This window comes from Carcharodon carcharias, chromosome 6 (assembly GCF_017639515.1).
Source record: "Carcharodon carcharias isolate sCarCar2 chromosome 6, sCarCar2.pri, whole genome shotgun sequence".
In the NCBI taxonomy this organism is placed as follows: Eukaryota; Metazoa; Chordata; class Chondrichthyes; order Lamniformes; family Lamnidae; genus Carcharodon; species Carcharodon carcharias.
This window is the reverse complement of record NC_054472.1, coordinates 128,558,677-128,577,444: the sequence shown is the minus strand read 5'-3', so window position 1 is coordinate 128,577,444 and position 18,768 is coordinate 128,558,677. Positions and strand designations below refer to the sequence as shown.

General features: G+C 42.0%; 1 protein-coding gene across 3 annotated transcripts in view; it reads right to left on the bottom strand.

Moving 5' to 3' along the window:
• Positions 1 to 18,768, bottom strand: part of LOC121278941 (transcription factor E2F5-like) — a 45,081-nt gene that overhangs the window by 17,395 nt on the left and 8,918 nt on the right. For all 3 annotated transcript variants that reach the window (XM_041189517.1, XM_041189518.1, XM_041189519.1), the window contains exons 2-5: positions 13,579 to 13,688; positions 11,557 to 11,718; positions 8,027 to 8,070; positions 4,817 to 4,881 (exon numbers count right to left, since the gene is read on the bottom strand). In XM_041189517.1, coding sequence (XP_041045451.1) covers positions 4,817 to 4,881; positions 8,027 to 8,070; positions 11,557 to 11,718; positions 13,579 to 13,688 — 381 coding nt within the window. The remainder of the gene's footprint in view (positions 1 to 4,816; positions 4,882 to 8,026; positions 8,071 to 11,556; positions 11,719 to 13,578; positions 13,689 to 18,768) is intronic.

Below are 18,768 nucleotides of genomic sequence, written 5' to 3'. Positions count from 1 at the left end.
AAGCATTCGCAACAGGAGCACCGAGTGGATGATGCATCTCGGCCTCCCCCGGAGGTCCCCAGCATCACAGATGCCAGCCTTCAGCCAATTCGATTCACTCCATATGATATCAAGAAATGGCTGAAGGTACTGGATACTACAAAGACTATGGGCCCTGACAATATTCCAGCAATAGTACTGAAGACTTGTGCTCCTGAACTTGCCACGCCCCTTGGCAAGCTGTTCCAGTACAGCTACAACACTGGCATCTACCTGGCTATGTGGAAAATTGCCCAGGTATGTCCATACACAAAAAACAGGACAAATCCAATCCGGCCAATTACTGTCTACTCTTGATCATCTGTAAAGTAATGGAAGGGGTCATCAACAGTTGCATCCAGGAGAATTTTTTTAGCCAGTACATAGAAAGCCCAACTAGAGAGGGGGCATTTCTGGACCTAATATTCAGAAATGAGCCTGGGCAGGTGGAAGGCATGTCAGTAGGGGAACATTTTGGAAATAGTTAGATTTAGGATAGTTATAGAAAAGGATCAAGTTGGGCTGGGAATAAAAGTTCTAAACTGGGGAAAGGCTATTTTTTCTAAGTTGAGAGACAATTTGCATAAGTGGACTGGGAGCAGCTACTTGCAGATAAAATTGTGTCAGAGCAGTGGGAGGGATTCAAGGAGGAAACAGCACAAGTACAGGACAAATATGCTCCCATAAAGACAAGGCGGGGGACCAAGTCCGGAGAACCCTGGATGCCAAGGGACATAAAGGTTAGGATTAAGAAAAAAAGAGAAACTTATGGCAGATACTGAGGGCTCAATATGGCAGAGTCCTTAGAGGAGTATAAGAAGTGCAGGGGGAATTTAAAAAGGAAGTTAGGAAAGATGAGTGCATGAGAAAGCATTGGTGGGTAGAATAAAGGAAAACCCAAAGGAGTTTTTTAAATATATAAAAAGCAAGAGAATAACTAGGGAAAGAGTAAGGCCAATTAGAGACCATAGAGGTAATGTGTGTGTGGATCCGGAAGACATGGGTACAGTCTTCAATGAATACTTTGCGTCAGTGTTCACAATGGAAAAGGTATAAGACATCAGGGTGGAGGACTGTGAAATATTAGAGATTAACATAGAGAGAGAGGAAGTACTAGCGGGTTTAGGGCCAGGTAAGATATATTTCAGGCTATTGAGGGAGGCAAGGGAAGAGATATCAGGGACCCTAGTAGTAATTTTCAAATCCTCTCTGGCAGGTGAGGTGCCAGAGGACTGGAGGAATGCTAACGTTGTCCCATTAATAAAAAAGGAAGGGATAGAGCAGGATATTATAGTGGGGAAGTTACTAGAAAGAATTCTGAGGGACAGAATATATCTGCACTTGGAGAGACATGGATTAATCAGCGATAGTCAGCATGGATTTGTTGAGGGAGGGTCACGATTGACAAATTTGATCGAATATTTTGAGGAGGTAACCAGAAGCGTTGATCAGGGTAATGCAGTTGATGTGGTATATATGGACTTTAGCAAGGTTTTTGATAAGGTCCCTCATGGTAGACTGGTCAAGAAAGTAAGAGCCCATGGGATTCAAGGCAAAGTGTCACATTGGATCCCAAATTGGCTGAGAGGCAGGAAGCAGGGGGTGATGGTAGAGGGGTGTTTCTGTGACTGGAAGTTTGTTTTTAGTGCAGTTCGCAGGGTTCAGTGCTGGGACCTTTGCTGTTTCCGGTGTACATAAGTGATTTGGACTTAAATGTAGGGAGCATAATCAAGAAGTTCACATATGACATGAAATTGGTAGGGTGGTAGGTAGTGAGGATGATAACCATAAACTGCAGGAAGATATCAATGGACTGGTCACGTGGGCAGAGCAGTGGCAAATGAAATTCAACCCGGAAAAGTCTGAGGTAACGCACTTGTGGAGGGCTAACAAGGCAAGGGACTACACTATCAATGGTAGGACCCTGGAAAGTACTGAAGATCAGAGGGACCTTGGTGTGCATATTCACAGATCCCTGAAGGTTGCAGAGTAGGTAGATCAGGTGGTTAAGAAGGCATATGGAATACTTATATTCAATGGCTCGGATAATAAAGGCAAGAGCAGAGAGGTTATGCTGGAACTGTATAAAACGCTGGTTAGGCCACAACTGGAGTGCTGCATGCAGTTCTGGTCACCACATTATAGGAAGGATGTGATTGCACTGGAAAGGGTGCAGAGCAGATTTACCAGGATGCTTCCTGGGCTGGAGGGTTTGAGCTATGAGGAAAGATTGGATAGGCTGGAGTTGTATTCCTTGGAGCAGCAAAGGTTGAGAGGGGACCTGATAGAGGTATATAAGATTATGAGGAACATAGATAGTGGGGGATAGGAAGGCACTTTTTCCATTAGTAGAGGGGTCAATAACCAGGGGGCATAGATTTAAGGTAAGAAGTAGAAGGCTAGGAGGGGAATTGAGGAGAAATGTTTTCACCCAGAGGGTGGTGGGAGTCTGGAACTCACTGCCTGAAAGGGTGGTTGAGTCAGAAACTCTTGTAACATTTAAGAAGTATTTAGATATTCACTTGCATTGCCGTAGCCTCCAGGGCTATGAGCCATGAGCTGGAAAATGGGATTAGTATAGTCAGATCTTTGTTGACTGGCGTGAACTTGATGGGCCGAATGGCCTCCTTCTGTGCTGTAAACGTCTGAGTCCCTCTGCTCCTGCACCCCCTACAGAATTGTACCCTTTATTTTATATAATGGTATTTTAATATAATATATGACATGTTCACAGCTCAAAGACTGAATTGCAGGGTAACTTGCATCTAAAAATTCGTATATAGACTAAGTAATTAGGTTAAACACATGCAAGCATGTAGCAAACGTGTAGTAACAAAAACACACAAATTCAGCAGGGAAGTGGTGGAAAGGATATTAAAAGAGTAAAGTTGAATTAAAATTATATTAAAATTACAAACCAAAACACCATTCCTACATTCAAACACTGAAGTACATTTAAGTTTCATCATTTAAGTACTTCATTGAGGACCTGAACCATGTTAGGATTAGGGCTACATTGGTACCTTTCTGTCCTGCATCTGACATGGTTGAATTTAGACAAACTTCTGAGTTGCCTTGATTGCTCTAGGCATAGTGGTGGTAACCAATTCTAAAATTGAGCAGACTGCATAAGGGACCTTCCAAACTCTGTGCAAATTTTAATTCTTCTTGTTTGTAGCACTTCGAGCTACAGTACGTGACATGAAGAATATTGTCATATGACTGGTAACAAGGGCCTAAGATCAACTTCAGGGCGCTTCCTATTCTTTCGATCTGGGCTGTTAGTGCGTATGTGAGGCCAGCGTGCCACACAGGCACAGCCTATTCAACCAAGAGATGCATGTGGATCAATAACAGGTCATGGACAGGGAGTCTGAATGAGATGAGGGATCTGAAGATGAATATCCATTTTTTTCTTTTTAAAAGAAAATCATGTTGTCCACTTTATCATTCCAGTTCAAGCTAGTAGTCTGCCCAAGATTTTCAAGGCTTTCACCTCTATCAGGGTGTAATTGCCTAACTTTATGTCCAGGGGCATATCCTTATGCCTACTGAAGTCTACTTGAATGGTATTACATTTAGTAGCATTTATTGTATCCTGTTTTCCCCACTCCATTCATTGAGAGAGTCAGGTGTCTCCTAAGCCTCACTGACCATACTCCGAGACCTAGATTCTGCACCTGTCTTTTTGTCCATGTATTTCCAGTATATAAGGCCAGAAGAAGAGAGCATCATTAATAAGGATTAGGAAAAGAAATGGTCCTGGCTGAGTGCCAAGGCACATCTGCTGTTAATTGAATGCTTTTGGACAGGCAACCGCAGTATCGGACAAGGAGTGCAGTCAGTGAGGAAGTCAGCAATCCACTGGACATGAATCTCATGTATGCTATGCTTAACATTACAAACATCTTGACCACAATTGTATGCACAACTCTGTCAAATGTGTTTGAAAAATCTGTTGTAATTATGGTTGAGGTTACTCCCAGTTTATATTGTTTCTCCTGTTCTTCCTACCAAAGTTAGTCACTCCACATTTTCATGCATTAAATTTCATCTGCCACTTGTCTGCCCATTTCACCAAACTGTCTTTGTCCTTTTAAAGTTTAGCACTAACCTCCCCACAGTTCACAATACTTTCAAGTTTTGTGTCATTCAAAAATGTTAAAATTGTGCCATGTACATCAAAGTCGAGGTCATTAATATAAATTTTAACACCGACCCCTGAGAACTACTATTTATCTTCCTCTGGACCAAAAAAAATAACCGTTCACCACTATACTCAGTTTCCTGTCACTCATCCAATTTTAAATCCACGTCGCTCTTGTCTCTTATATTCCATGAGCTCAAACTTTGCTTACAAATCTGTTCTGTGGCACTGTATCAAATTCCTTTTGGAAGCCCATGTAAACCACATCAACAACATTACCCTCAGCAATCTTCTCATTACTTCAACAAAAAAACACAAGCTAGTTAAACACAATTTGCCCTTAACAAGTCAGTGCTGACTTTTCTTCGTTAACCCTCATTGACCCAAGTGTCCCGAATTATTATTTCTAAAAGCTTTCCCACCGCTGAGGTTAAACTGACTGGCCTCTAGTTGCTGGGCCTATCTTTACACCCTTAAAGGAAAGTTAATTTTACTATTCACTCATTACAATGCATGTTACCAAGTACTACTGACAGTGCTAAAAAAAAACTGTTAAAACCTGCTGCCTTCACTCCACATCAAAATGTTAATACAGGAACACAAGAATAACCAGCCTAACAATAAAACAGAAGTGAGTATTTGGTAACATACCAGTTCAGGAATTGGAACTTCCAATTGTGTACCAGAAGGAGCCTGGATGGCAAGAAGTGTATCACCTGTTATGGAACCACTAATGAGTTAGAATTCATAAGAAACAAAGTTTCAACTGAACTTCTATCATAGTTATATAAATGGATTAAGAATATGTACATTTTAAAAGCAGTTATTTCAAAATATTGATTCTGTAAAGGATTGGGAGATGCTTTCATCAAATAACTGTTGGGTTCCTCCAACACGGAGCAGAAACCCAACCCTGCATATATTTTAAAACTTTATCCTTATGACTAGTTCTTAGTTTTAAACTGGATTTTTCTGCTGAACACAGACAATTAAGATGGCTGACCCTCTGGAAATTATCCCCAGCAGTCTCCAGAACAAAAGAATTCTCTTCAGTTTCAGGAATGTCCCACCTCGTTATGCCTAAGGAGCTTCTAACAGACCACCTGGGACTTTACAGACCAATTTCAAAAGGAGCTACAGGAATGCCATTTGCATTTCATAAGCCAACCTTGCCAATGGAGTCCGTGGATCTGTTGAGACAATGGCTTCCCAAGTGCCAAACCCTCAACACGAATGACACCCCTTTCAACCCATAATGATTGAGACATCTTCAGTCCTGAAAACAAAGCCAAATTCCAGATGTTGAAGTCACTGTGGCAGGGATGGTCACATGACCCAAGACTCTGGGCTTCTGGACAATTTAATATTAACTTTCTGAGCTGTGAAGCCAGTCTGCTGTTTAACATCCAACTGGCAGGCCACACAGAAGCAAGCTCTGTCGAGGCTGGCCCACCAGCCCACTAAACCTGACTCTACTGGAAGAGTTTGTATCCTTGCCAACAGAACTGGCACCATCTCTGAGTACCTACTTCAACTTGCGATATCAACACCACCTGAAAAAGCGCACCTTATAACACTGGTCTCCAGTCAACCAACCACTGAATGCCAGTTGAAAAACTTCCTCATTGGACTATGACTTTGGGACTCTGGAACTGACGTGTACCAATATTCAGTTTTTCTGTGGTCCTTGTATTGTAAACCTTTCCTCTATCACTTCCTTTACTGTGCGAATGTGGAGTGGGAAGTTGCAGATGCTCCTTTTCGCAAATTTTGAATGTGTACAATAAACTAACTTGCTGAATTAATCCTAACTTGAGTTTGCTGTGGGATTATTAGTAAAATTTGGATCACACAAAAACCAAGGGGTTGGGAAAATACACTACTCCTTACTTTTAAAAAACAAGCTTAATTCAAAACACCTGTTTACAGACAGGTGGTAAGAGGAAACCAGTGCTATTTGAACTGACCCTCTCCTGTTGGTAACATAACCAAAGCATAGGACTGGTCACTGGAATTTTTAAACACTGCATTGTAACATCTTAGCCAGTTGTATAAATCCAAAGGAGATACAGGTAATAAGCAAATTTTAAAAGAACAAATTCTGAGTTTCCTGAAAACATAGATATATGTATGAACCATTGAATTCAACTTGATATCCCATACAAGGTCATTTTCTCCTTTTCCCTTTTTAATTTTTAGACTCTTCTGTGCTATACAACAGGAACTAACCTCTACCTGGAGATCACTGTACTAGAATATTATTAAACTATTAACAATTTATATTTATATAGCACATTTAACATAGTAAAATGTCCAAAGGGTGTTTCACTGCAGTGCCATCAAACGAAACTGACACTGCAACACAGGAGACATTAGGGTCAATGACCAAAAATGTGGTCAAAGAAGTTGGTTGTAAGGAGCATCTTAAAAGAGAAAAAAGTAGAGAGCTGGAGAGACTTTAGGAGGGAACTCAAGAGCTTAAAGTCTTGGCAGCTGAAGGCATGATTGTCAATGGGGAAGTGTTTAAAATTGGGGATGCTCAAGGGGCCAGAATTGGAGGAGCACACAGTGGGTTGTGGGGCTCGAGGTGATTAGAGAGATAGGGAAGGGCTAGGCTACGCAGGGATTTGAAAACAGTGAGAACTTTAAAATCGAAGCACTTTCTTCACTAGAAATCAAAGTAGGTCACTGAGGGCTGATGCGTGAACAAGACAAGGTGCAAATTAAGACACAGGCACCAGAGTTTTGGATGAACTCAAATTTACATTACAGCAAAACATGGGAGGGCAGGAGTGTGCTACAATAGCTAAATCTAAAGCTAACAAAGATTTGAATGAAGAGTTTTAGCAGTTGAGCAGAGCCAGTGGGGTGGGGGGGGGGAAGTAGGGCAATGTTGTGGAGGTGGAAATAGGCAGTCCTGGTGAAGGCACAGATGTATGGTCAGAAACTTATCCAAGAGTCAAATATGACTCCAAAGTCACAAATAATCTGGTTGAGCCTCATACATTTGACAGGGAGAGGGAAGCAGAGTTCATTGCAGGACCAGAGACAATGGCTTTGGTCTTCCCAATATTTATATTTATTTGGACAAAATTTCTACTCACCCAGTACAAGATAGCAGAGAAGCAGTGTGATAATTTAAAGACAGTGGAGGAGTCAAAAGAGGTGTTGGCAAGATAGAATGGGGTGTTGTGACTGCCCATGTGGGAACTGATACTGTTTTCAGATGACATTGCCGAGGACCAGTATGTAGGTGAGAATTAGGAGGGGCCCCTAGGATCAATCTTTTGGAATACCAGAGGTTAACGGTGCAGGAGCAGGAAGAGAAGCCATTTCAAGCAATTTCTATTCCTATCTATCCACTCGTAGCCAGTCTCATCCAACTGAACAATGGTGGAGAGGTACTGGAGGAGGATGGTGTGGTCAACTATATTAAAGACTGCACGCAGGTTGAGCAGGGCAAGGAGGAATAGCTTGCCTTTGTCACACTCATGTAGGATGTCATTTGTGACTTTAATAAGAGATTAAAGAGAACAATTACTGAAATAAGAAGCAAAGCATGCTCGTTACTCAATTTGTTCACCATTACACTAGTTCAATTCCAATCTGATGCCATTGAGATACTCATCAGTGTGGTACTCAGTGGAGGGGCATGAATCTTTTCACTAGGAGTGTAAAAAAGTAGAACTGTCCTTGGACCAACAGCACCACCTCATAATAGCTGGCCTTCGACTGACATCACTGACATAGCAGCTGGCTCAGAGTGGTATTAATCTGAGAGCAGGTTGGTCAGATGTGGATGCACAGTTGCAGTGAGAATAAACAATTAACAAAGAATGATAAAGATGGATATTAACAAACCTTGAAAGCACCTGCAGACATCTTCATGAGTTGTATATGCCAATGTAAAAAGTTAAGGAGATTGACATAGAGCTGTAAACGCATTTAAATAGCAGTTTTGTACTGAGCCAAAGTTTAGCAACGCCACTGCAGATCCTTCTTCCTCTTTAGTTTCACCTTCCTCTGACCCCATCGCTTCTTCAAATTTCAGTTTTCACCATTGCCTCTGGCCTTCCCTTCTGGATCGTAACCCCAAAAAACATCGTCATTTCTTGCAAGATTGTCACTGACCTCATCTCCTCTGGAGATCTTACCCAACATAGTCTGCAACCTCACAGTGCCCAACCCCATAACAGTCCACTTGTACCTCAAACATGACTGCCCTGGTAGGCCAATTGTATCAGCCTGTTCCTGCCCCACAGAACCGATTTATCTCTATTCTTTCAGTCCTTGCCCAGTCTCATCCTACCCCGTGAATATTGCTACATTCTCATGTAGTTTAAAAGCTTCCAGGTTCCTGGCCTGGTTTCCTTTGCGCCATGGATATACAAGCCCTCTACAGTCTACCAGGTCAGCCCGATGGCTCTCGGTTTTTTCACTGAACAGAGTTCCAACTAGTCCCCAGTCCACTACCTCTCTCCTCCACCTGGCTGAACTTGTTCTCATATTGATCAACTTATCCTTGGATACTACTCATTTCTCCAAAAGGTGTTGCTATGTGTATCCATATGGGTCCGAACTATGTCTGTTGTTTTGTGGGTTACGTGTTACATCCTTTGATCCAGTTCCACTAAGATTCTCCCCCACACACCTCCATTGATTACTGCATCGATGTCATTTCCTGCTCACACCAAACTGGAAAAATTCATCAACTTTGCTTTCAATTTCCATCTTTCCCTCATCTTCATTTAGTCCATCTCTGACACATCCTTTTCTGTCTCCATTTCTGGGGTTAAGCTATCAAATATCCACTATAAACCCAATGGCTTCCACAGCTACCTTGACAACACTTCTTCCCACCCCACTTCCTGAAAGGGCTCAATACCATTCTCCTAGTTTCTCCACTGCATCTGTTCAGATGATGTCATCTTCCATATTACTGCTTCTGATATAAGAACTAGGAGCAGGAATAGACAATTCAGCCCCTCGAGCCTGCCCTGCCATTCAATACGATCATGGCTGATCTCAATTCGGCCTCAACTCCAATTTCCCTCTTCTCCCCATAAACTTTCAACCCGTTACTGATTAAAAATCTGTCTATCTCCTCCTTAAATTTATTCAGCGGCCCAGCATCCCCTGCACTCTGAGGTAGTGAATTCCACAGATTCATGACCCTTTGAGAAAAATAATTCCTCCTCATCTCTGATTTAAATCTACCACCCCTTAGCCTAAAACAATGGCCTCTCCTTATAGAATGCCCCACAAGGGGAAACATCTGCTCCATGTCTACTTTGTCTATCCCCTTTAGCATCTTATATACCTCAATTAGATCTCCTCTCATCCTTCTAAGCTCCAGCGAGTATAAGCCTAAACTGCTCAATCTCTCCTCATAAGACAAGCCCCGCATCTCTGGAATCAATCTCGTGAACCTCCCCTGAACTGTCTCCAATGCAACTACATCCTTCCTCAATTAAGGGGACCAAAACTGTGCACAGTACTCCAGGTGCGGTCTCATCAACGCCTTGTACAATTGCAACAACACTTCCCTATTTTTATGCTCTATTCCTTTAGCAATTAATGCCAACATTCCATTTGCCTTTTGAAAATCTTCCTTTTGCCTCATCTGATTTCTGTTGATTGTGGTTGGCAGGGCCTTCGACCAATTCTGATCCATTTCCTGCACTTCAATTCTCACTTCATTCCCTCCCTCCGAGAGCTATGATAGAGTTTCCCTTGTCTTCATCTGCCATCCCAGCAGCCTCTGCCATTTTCATGATCTCCAGTGTGATATCACCAAACGCATCATCCTCACCTCTTTCATCAGCCCAATGGTACAGTTTCCTTCACGCAACTGTGGTCCACTCAATCACATCCCCAACACCTGTATCTCTTTCCATGGCACATTTCCGTGCAATTGTATGAGATGCAACACCTGGTCTTTTATCTTTTTCTTCCCACCATCCAGGGCCAAAAACATTCCTTCCAGGTAAAACAGCAAAATTACTTGCATTGCTTTTGATTTAGTGTTCTGTATTTGCTGCTCAGGATATGGTCTCTTCTAACCTGGGGAACTAAATGCAGATCATTTTCATTCAGTCCACAAGAGTGATCTGAGCTTTACACCTCCTCTAGATGCATCTTTTGTTTCTCTACTTAGCCCATTACCACCTTCCTTTTACATTGCACCATCATTCCTTTTGTCATTTAATTACTCCTGCCTTCTACCTTGTCACAGACATTGCCTTTTTTTCTTAGGCAGCGTTCTCTGCCAATGCCGTGCATGCGCAGTTGTGCTGTTTTACTCTGTGACGTTACTCCAAGTGACAAGAATAGGCAGTGGGCAGGACCAGAGATGCTTATCAAACAGTTGTTAAAGACAGCAATTAAAAATGTCTCACCTTCTCTGGGTCAGTGGAGCGGAGAGAAATGGAGCTGGGGATCAGAATGGGAGGCTTCTGACCCAGTGACGGCCACAATTCTGGATCACAACCTTCATATTCCGTGTTTGCAGTTCTGGGGCTTCTTCCGGTTGGATCTTATTCAGATCCTGAAGCAGTTCACCCAGTTTCTGAGCCCCAAGGCGGGCGGGCAGGCAGTCGGGGCACATTCTCCTCAGTGTTTCTAAATCTCCCACTCTGGATCCTCATCCCCCCCCAACCTGTACCTGTCACTGGGAAGATGCCCCAGAGCTGCAGATGCGGGATATGGAGGTTGCAATTCGGAATTGCAGCCATCACCGAGTGGATCAGAAGCTTACCCTCCCTCCCCATCCTGATCCCTGGAAACCGTGGGGAGGTCTCACCCCAAACGGCTGCCTGCCACAATCCAAATAAGCTCCAACCAGCACGGTGTCTCCTGCAAATTATGTCATTGGTTTTCTGCGCATGTGTGGACAAATGTGCATGTGTAGATGGGTATTGGTGGCCATCTTGCATTGTCAGGAGACACACTTTTTCTTAACCCCCTTCCCCTGCCTTGACTTGTTTAAAAACTGTTACAACACTCACCTTCACATGAAAGATCACTCACCTGGAACATCAACTGTTTTTTCTCATAATAAGCTGCCTGACCTGCTGAGTATTTTCAAAATTTTTTCAGATTCCCAGCAACTGCAGTATTTCACTTTTGTATTAGTTTTCCCAATTTGATTTAGATCTCCTAAGTCTACATTTAACAGGTATTAATCTGTATCCAATGTAAACCATATGCTCCATATGAATATGCCTCTCAGCTCAGTGTTCCTCAGGTAACATTGAGGAAGGTTTAAAGGTATAGGAATATCCTGTATTTAAAGTTACAATATTCCATGTAAAAACACTGGACTGTTCAGTCTACACAGAATGTTGAGTTTATACAAGAGATACAGAGTGTTGCTCAACTAGAAAGGATATCTATTATTGTATGTGTTGTCAGTTATATTTTCAATACTCTGCTGTAGCCACATCTTCTGTTGATCAAGTTCTTTCTCCTTCGTTTCCAGTTCTTCAATCTCTGCCTTTAGGCATCTCAACCGATCTATGATTTCCTTTGTATTGCATCCCGGACCAACACCTCTATTAAAAGAAAAAGAAGCCAGTTTAAAGTGAGGAAGCAATTTTACTACTTCCATGAAATAATCATGTCTTCATCCAACATATGAATTAATCATTACACTTATTAGATAACAAAAATAGCTTCAAAATAATTTTTTTTCCCCCTGACAATCCAAAATTAAGACAAATGTTAGTTTCGCACAAAAGTCTCACATGCATAATTCAGCATGTAAGCTATTTTACACCCACACCATTGTACATATATATTTACTCAACCCATATAAAAATTTCACAAATTTCACAACGTGCACTATTATAGACATGTTGCTTAACAAACCAAGTTAAAAACACATTAAATACAATCTCCCATTCATCACAGTAGATAAAATGCACAAAATGTTTGAGATACAAATTAGCATTTATCTATAGATACAGATGTAGATACACACACACACACACACACACACACACCTGTTTATAAAAACAACTACCTTTGTATTGGCAAGCTGGAGGATATGCTATTATACATATTTCATTGTTATATTTTAGGAATTTGGACTATGTTGGCATAGCAGGATTTTGATATATTAGATATTAAGGTTTCTACTACTGAGCTAAACTCAGTCCTCAAGAAATTACAAGTCACAGGACAGCGGGGCTGACGTTATATGTATTAATTCAGACTCCTTTACTGAAATTATTTCAGAAACAAGAGCTGGGATTTTCTGTGTCGGACATGTTTGGTAGCGTGAGTGGACAATATCGCACGATTGGTTTCATGATAGCGTGAAACCACTTTGCGATCATCTGCTTACGTTTCCCCCCATCAAACTTCAGGAACCTTTAAGCAGGACAGAAAACAGAAAGTGATGCACTCATAAGCATATAAATATAAGCATTCAGCATAGGGATGGTCATTGGGCGCACTGGATAACTCTTTAAAATAACTGGTTTAGACACAATCAGTGCCACTGCCCTGCTGTTTCACCATTGCCCAGCAGTTTTTGTTTGACTATATATCTAATTTTGAAATTTACTATTAAATCTGTTTCTACCATCTTCCTTGGTAGTGTATTCCAGAAAATAACACCTTACTAACTTTAAAAAGAAATTCTCCTCATTCCCCCCCTGTTTCTTTTGCCGACTACCTTAGATCTGTATCCTCTGGTTACAGGGCCTCCTCCCAGCAGAAACAATTTCTCCTTACTTATTCTATCAAAACCCATCATAATTTTGAACATCTGTCAAATCTTCTTTCAACCTTTTCCGTGTGAAGAAAAATTCCAGAATTACTAGTCTCTTAATATCCAAAGTCCCTCATCACTGGTATCATTCTAGTAAACCTTCTCCATGCCCTCACCAAGGTCTTGACATTCTTCCTAAAGCGTGGTGTCCAGAATTGGCCATAATACTCCAGCTGAGGCCAAACCAATAATATATCAAGAATTAGAATAATTTCCCTGCTTTCGTAAGCTGCGCTTCTACTACCATAGCCTACCATCTCATTTTTTAAAAAAAGTCTTATAAACTTATCCTGCTACCTTTGAAGATGATTTATGCCAATGAACCTCCAGCTCTCTCTGTTCATGCAATCCCTTTAAAATTGTACCATTTAGGTTATATTGCATCTCCTCATTTTTACTTCAAAAATGCATCACTATACTTTTCTGTATTAATTTAATCTGTCGCATGTCTGCGCATTTCACCAGGCTGACCATGTCTCTTGAAATCTGGTCCAGTGTTCTTCAGTTTTCTACATTACTATGTTTTCTGCCAACTGCAAACTTCAAAATTATACCCTCTATAAAAGTCCAAGACATCTAATTATACATAAGAATCTATTAAAAAAAATATTCTGGATATTCTGTTACTTTAACCTACTTCCATTGGATGCTGTTTTTTGATTTCTTCTCAATTAAGCCAATTCCTTCTAATACATTGGTGATATCATATATTCTCCTTTTCTGCCTCACTGCAAGTATGTCAGCAGCCTGTTGATAAAGAGTAAGAACATACATATATGGTTAACAAAAAAGTACTCAAACTAGAAGTTCACTTATTACTGAGGTAATTTTAACAGGAAAATATCAGTACATCAAACGCACTTATTTTTACTGAAATCTTAGAGACATTAATACAAATCAAAATAGAAAATAAGTACATGAAAGATAAACATCAGATTCACACAGATCTTCATTTGGCAAGATACACACAATACCAGCATAATTGTAGAGTGATTGGGTACAAAAATTGGGAAACATCAAGAGTCCAAATTTTGGTTTTACAGGAATTGTACAATGACAAACTAGGCACGGGAGTGAAGGCAACACAAACAAAAAAAAAAATTAACAGGAAATGCTCAAAATACTCAGTAGGTCAGGTGGCATCTATGGAGAGAAACCAGAGTTAATGGCCCCAATTTTAACTTTAAATGAATGGTTTTGAGCAAGTTAAAATAATGCCCAATGCTTCAAGTCTTTGATGTTTTGTCAGAACTGGCAAAAGTTAGAGATGTGACAGGTTTTAAACAAGCACAGAGCCAGGGGGCAGGGGAACGATTCAATAAATCATATATATAGCATCTTTCACAACCACTGCTTGACCTAAAGGACTTTTGAAATGTAACCCTTGTTGTATTATAGGAAATTAGGCAATTAATTTGCAGATAGCAAACTCCCACAAATAGCAGTTATCATGATCAGATAATCTGTTCTTGTGATGTTGATTGAGGGATGAATATTGGCCAAGCCACTGACACTGGAGTGTCAGCTTTGATTTTGTGCACAAGTCCTTGAATGGGGCTCGAACCTACAACCTCTGACTCAGAGGTAAGAACATGACCAACTAAGCCACGGCCAAAAGAAATGATGGTGCAAGCAAAAGGAGATAGTAGTGGGACAAGGAAGAAACAAAATGTGGATCTAGAGATGTAAGTGGGAATTGCAGGCTCATCACAACTGCAGTCCAAAAACAACAAGAGCTGAGATTATGATCTGAATTGTTGAACTATAAAGCTAAAAGTGCTTGTTCAAAATATGAGATGCTGTTCCTTGAGCTTCTGTTGAGTTTCCTTAGAATAGTGTAAGAGAATATAGGCAGAGAGGTCAGAGTGGGAGTGGGATGGAGAATCAAAAGGATAAGAGAATAGAAACTCTGGGCCCCGCTTGTGGACGAAACTGAAGAGCCAAAAGATCACCCAGACTGCATTTGGTTATCCAAGAGAGGATACTGCACTGTAAGTAGTGAATTCAGTATACTAAATTGAAAGGAGTGCAAGTAAATTGCTGTTGCTCTTGGGAGGTGTGTTGTGCTTGCATGGAAAGGTGCAGGGAAGGGGAGCAGGTGTTGGAGTTGACGGAGGAGTGGACCAGGATGCCGCAAAGGGAAGGGTTCCTTTGGAATGCTGTAGGAGGAGCAGAGGATGCATCTGATGATGGTATCATGTTGGAGGTGGAGGTGGCAGGATTGGCAGAGGATGATCTGTTGAATGTGGAGGCTGGTGGGATGAGGAGCAAGGACAATGGGAAATCTATCAAGGTTCTGGGAAGGAGAAGAGATGAGAGTAAAAGTGCGGAAAATAGAATGGACATATTCAAGGTGCCAATTAAGCAAGGTGGAAGAGAATACTCGGTTGAGAAAAAAGAAGACATATTCGTCAGAACAACTGTGATGGAGACAAGAGAATAGGAACAGTCCTTACAGGAAGTTGTGGGAGGACGAGGGAACCAGTAGACATTGGTTAACAACATAACCCCAGAAATGCAGACAGAGAAGTTGATGAAGAGAAGTTAAGAATTAGAAATGGATCTCGTGGAGGCAAGCTAGGGTTGGAAATTGAAAGGAAAAATGATTACATTCTCCAGTTTGGAACGAGACTAGGAAGCAGCCCCGATACAGTCGTCAATATATTGGTAAGGGATATGTGTATGACTGGAATAAAGAATGTTCCACAAAAACGTAGCATAGCTAGGACCCATGAAGATTCCATGGAAGTGCCATAGCTTGGCATGAGGGGCTATGGGAGATGGGTAGAGGAACATGAGGTGGCATGGATGGAGCATGGGGAATGTTAGGGGAGGGTGAAGGGGTGTGAAGCGTGAAGGCTGGAGGGCCTGTGTTTTTACTCTAGCTGGAACCAAGTCCCAAGGTAACAAGGTGGACCTTTTAGACAGACTGCCTCCACACCCAGCAGCTCCTGTGGCTGCCTCCACATTTCTTCAGCCCACACCTGACCCCCAGCAACGAAGATCCCTCCTTTGCAGGCACTTTCTCCAAAGGCAGGCAGGCTGAACTGGGAAACTCACTGACTCCTTCCCCCTACTCTAAGTTCTTCCAATCTCAATTTCTAGAAGAAAAGTGGCGTGGCACAAAAACAAATCAGGCAAAGGGCTGGCCTATGGCCAGGGAAGACAGTATGGGGTTGGAAAGCAAGATAATTTCAGAAATTATAAAATTCTGATAAGATCAGGAATTGCTTTGTAGTGTCAGCCATGGCACAGTTGATAGCACTCTGCAACTCAGTCAAAAGGTTGTAGTTTCAAGGTTGATCCAGTGACTTATGCACAGAAATCTAGACTAACACTCCAGTGCAGTACTGAGGGAGTGCTGCACTGTCAGAGGTGCCTCCTTCAAATGAGATGTAGAATCGAAGCCCCTTCTGCTCTCTCACATGGTTGAAAAAGATCCTCGATTCTATTTAGAAGATTAGCGGAGTTCTCCCTGGTGTCCTGTCCAATATTTTTCCATCAGTCAACATCACTAAAAACAGATTATCTGAGTCAATATGACACTGCTGTTTGTGGGAGCTTGCTTTGTACAAATTGGCTGCTGAGTATCCTACCATCATTACTTCCACCCTCAGAGACCTGTGGCAGAGTCAGTCACACTGTCCTCCTTCAATACCTTTCTTCTACCCTAATGTGAAGTTACTACAATGAAAAAGTACTAAAAATTTGTGACATCCTGGGCTCAAAAAAGTCATTAAATAAGGGCAGGTCTTTTTTTCCTAGTTGGATGGGGCCCATTTTAGAGTTATGTTACTAAACACATGACAAAGTAGTTTTATCCCCATACTCTTCTGAGTGTAAATATATTCATCAGAGAGTTAAAGTTACAACCAGTTAAAAGGTGCTATCTATTTTCCTTCTGTCTTGTGATATAGATGAGATAATTCAAATCTGTACTTCAATTATGAAGTCTTCATTGGTCCTGTCATTGACTTTTGTTACATGGCCCTTGTCAGTGTCACAAGCAAATCAAGCACCGCAATTCTTTGTTTAAATCTGAAGCACTGTCTTAATCAGATAACCTCGTATTTTCTGGAAATGAAGTAATAAGTCAAGTTTACCCAACTTTCTAAGGTAAATCGTAGGTACAGATTTCAGATGATCCTGAGAAACTACAAATATCCCTTTGTTGAATGTCATTCCCAGTAAAATGAATGTCATATTCATAACTTTGAACAAGGACTGTGCTCATACAGAAGCTTCTGCAATTGCCTTTATTTAAAAATGGACACTGATGAGCTGTTAAGATGGATGCCAAAGGGGTCAGAAAGTTCTGAATTGAATCATAATTGTGGGGGGTATCCCCCTTGAATGGGCAGGCCAAGGCAACATTCGTTTGTGGAATTCTTGTCTGCCATTGTTCGACACGAGTCAATGGACTCTAGACTCAATGGGTGGAATCATCCGGTTGCATTGGCAGAGGATGTCATAGCTGGCGTGAGCGGACAATATGATAGAAGGCAAAAAAACCGTCATAAAACCAGTTTGTGATTGTCCACTCCAACTGTCAACGGTGCGTTATCCCATCATCACATGTCGGTAACCTAATTTCAATACTTCAGCATCGCATTATAAGCCCTTCTCACCGGAATAAATCCCCCATGCTGGATCATCCGGGCACAGCAACTGGTTTTGCAACTGTACATAAACAACATGCACCTGGCGATCTGCACTTTGCTCGAGACTTCGTGGCTTGTTTACCTACCTTGCTTCGGGCTGCACTCGAGGTCATCAGCACCAAGCTTCACGGGCAGCACCACATCACTTTTAGGGGGGGCTCAGGGGCAGATCTCTACCTACTAGGCCAGCCGTAAGGTGGGATTGGCTTTTCAATGTTGCAAAGCTAGGGATTGCTTGAGGAAGGGGAAGGTGTGGCCTCAGGCTGCATGGCGAAGGCTGTACTGGGGAAGGGGGGTATCCAAGTGGGTACATGTTGATCTGTGCAAGTGGCCTCACAATGGTGAGGGCTGAGGAGACAATCTTCGGAGGAGATGAGGCCAGATGGAGATATGAGGGTGTGTGTGAGAAACTAACAGTGAGTGAGGTGTCAGTGAATGTGCGATGGCTTTGTGAGTATGAGAGTTTAGAGTAATGAGATGGTTGCCTTACCTTGGCGGCACAGATGAGATTATTCATCCTCTTTCTGCACTGCATGGCCAACCCTCTTCTGTGCAGATTGGCACTGACCACCACTGCCACCGCCTCCTTCCTGGACCTCCTGCAGCCAGAATGGGGGTGGAGGACAACAAAGCAGGCCTCCAAAAGGCATTCCAGTGATGGGTCACTGAACTCTTCTTGGCGTTCAGGGCCATGTCTTCACTGGAGCAGCCCTGGGCTGCAAGCACTGAGAACCATGTGGGTGGCTGTAGTTTAAATATGGCACACGGAGTGAGGAAACAGTGAGGTAATAGTGTAGCGGGTGATTCAGAGGCCTCCCGCTAGCAAGATGGCTTGTTTCCTGAGGCTGCATAATTAATGAGGTGGGAAGCAGACAGTATTGTGCGAAAACCCACCATTGCAGCTGGCGGGTAAAATGCTGTTTTTCATGCCTGCTACTGCACTTATTGCAGATCTGGGATGATTCTGCCTTATGTCTCCAGATTTGCAATGTAACAAAGGAAAGCTGACGATTCCAGTTATCCACAAGTTATGATCACCGGAAGATGAGAAAGATCATGTAGGATCGGAATTCCCTCCAACCGAGGAATTTATGGAGCATAAAACCAAAACCCATGGACATGTTTTAGCCTCATGTTTTTTACCACACGATACAGAAACCAAACTG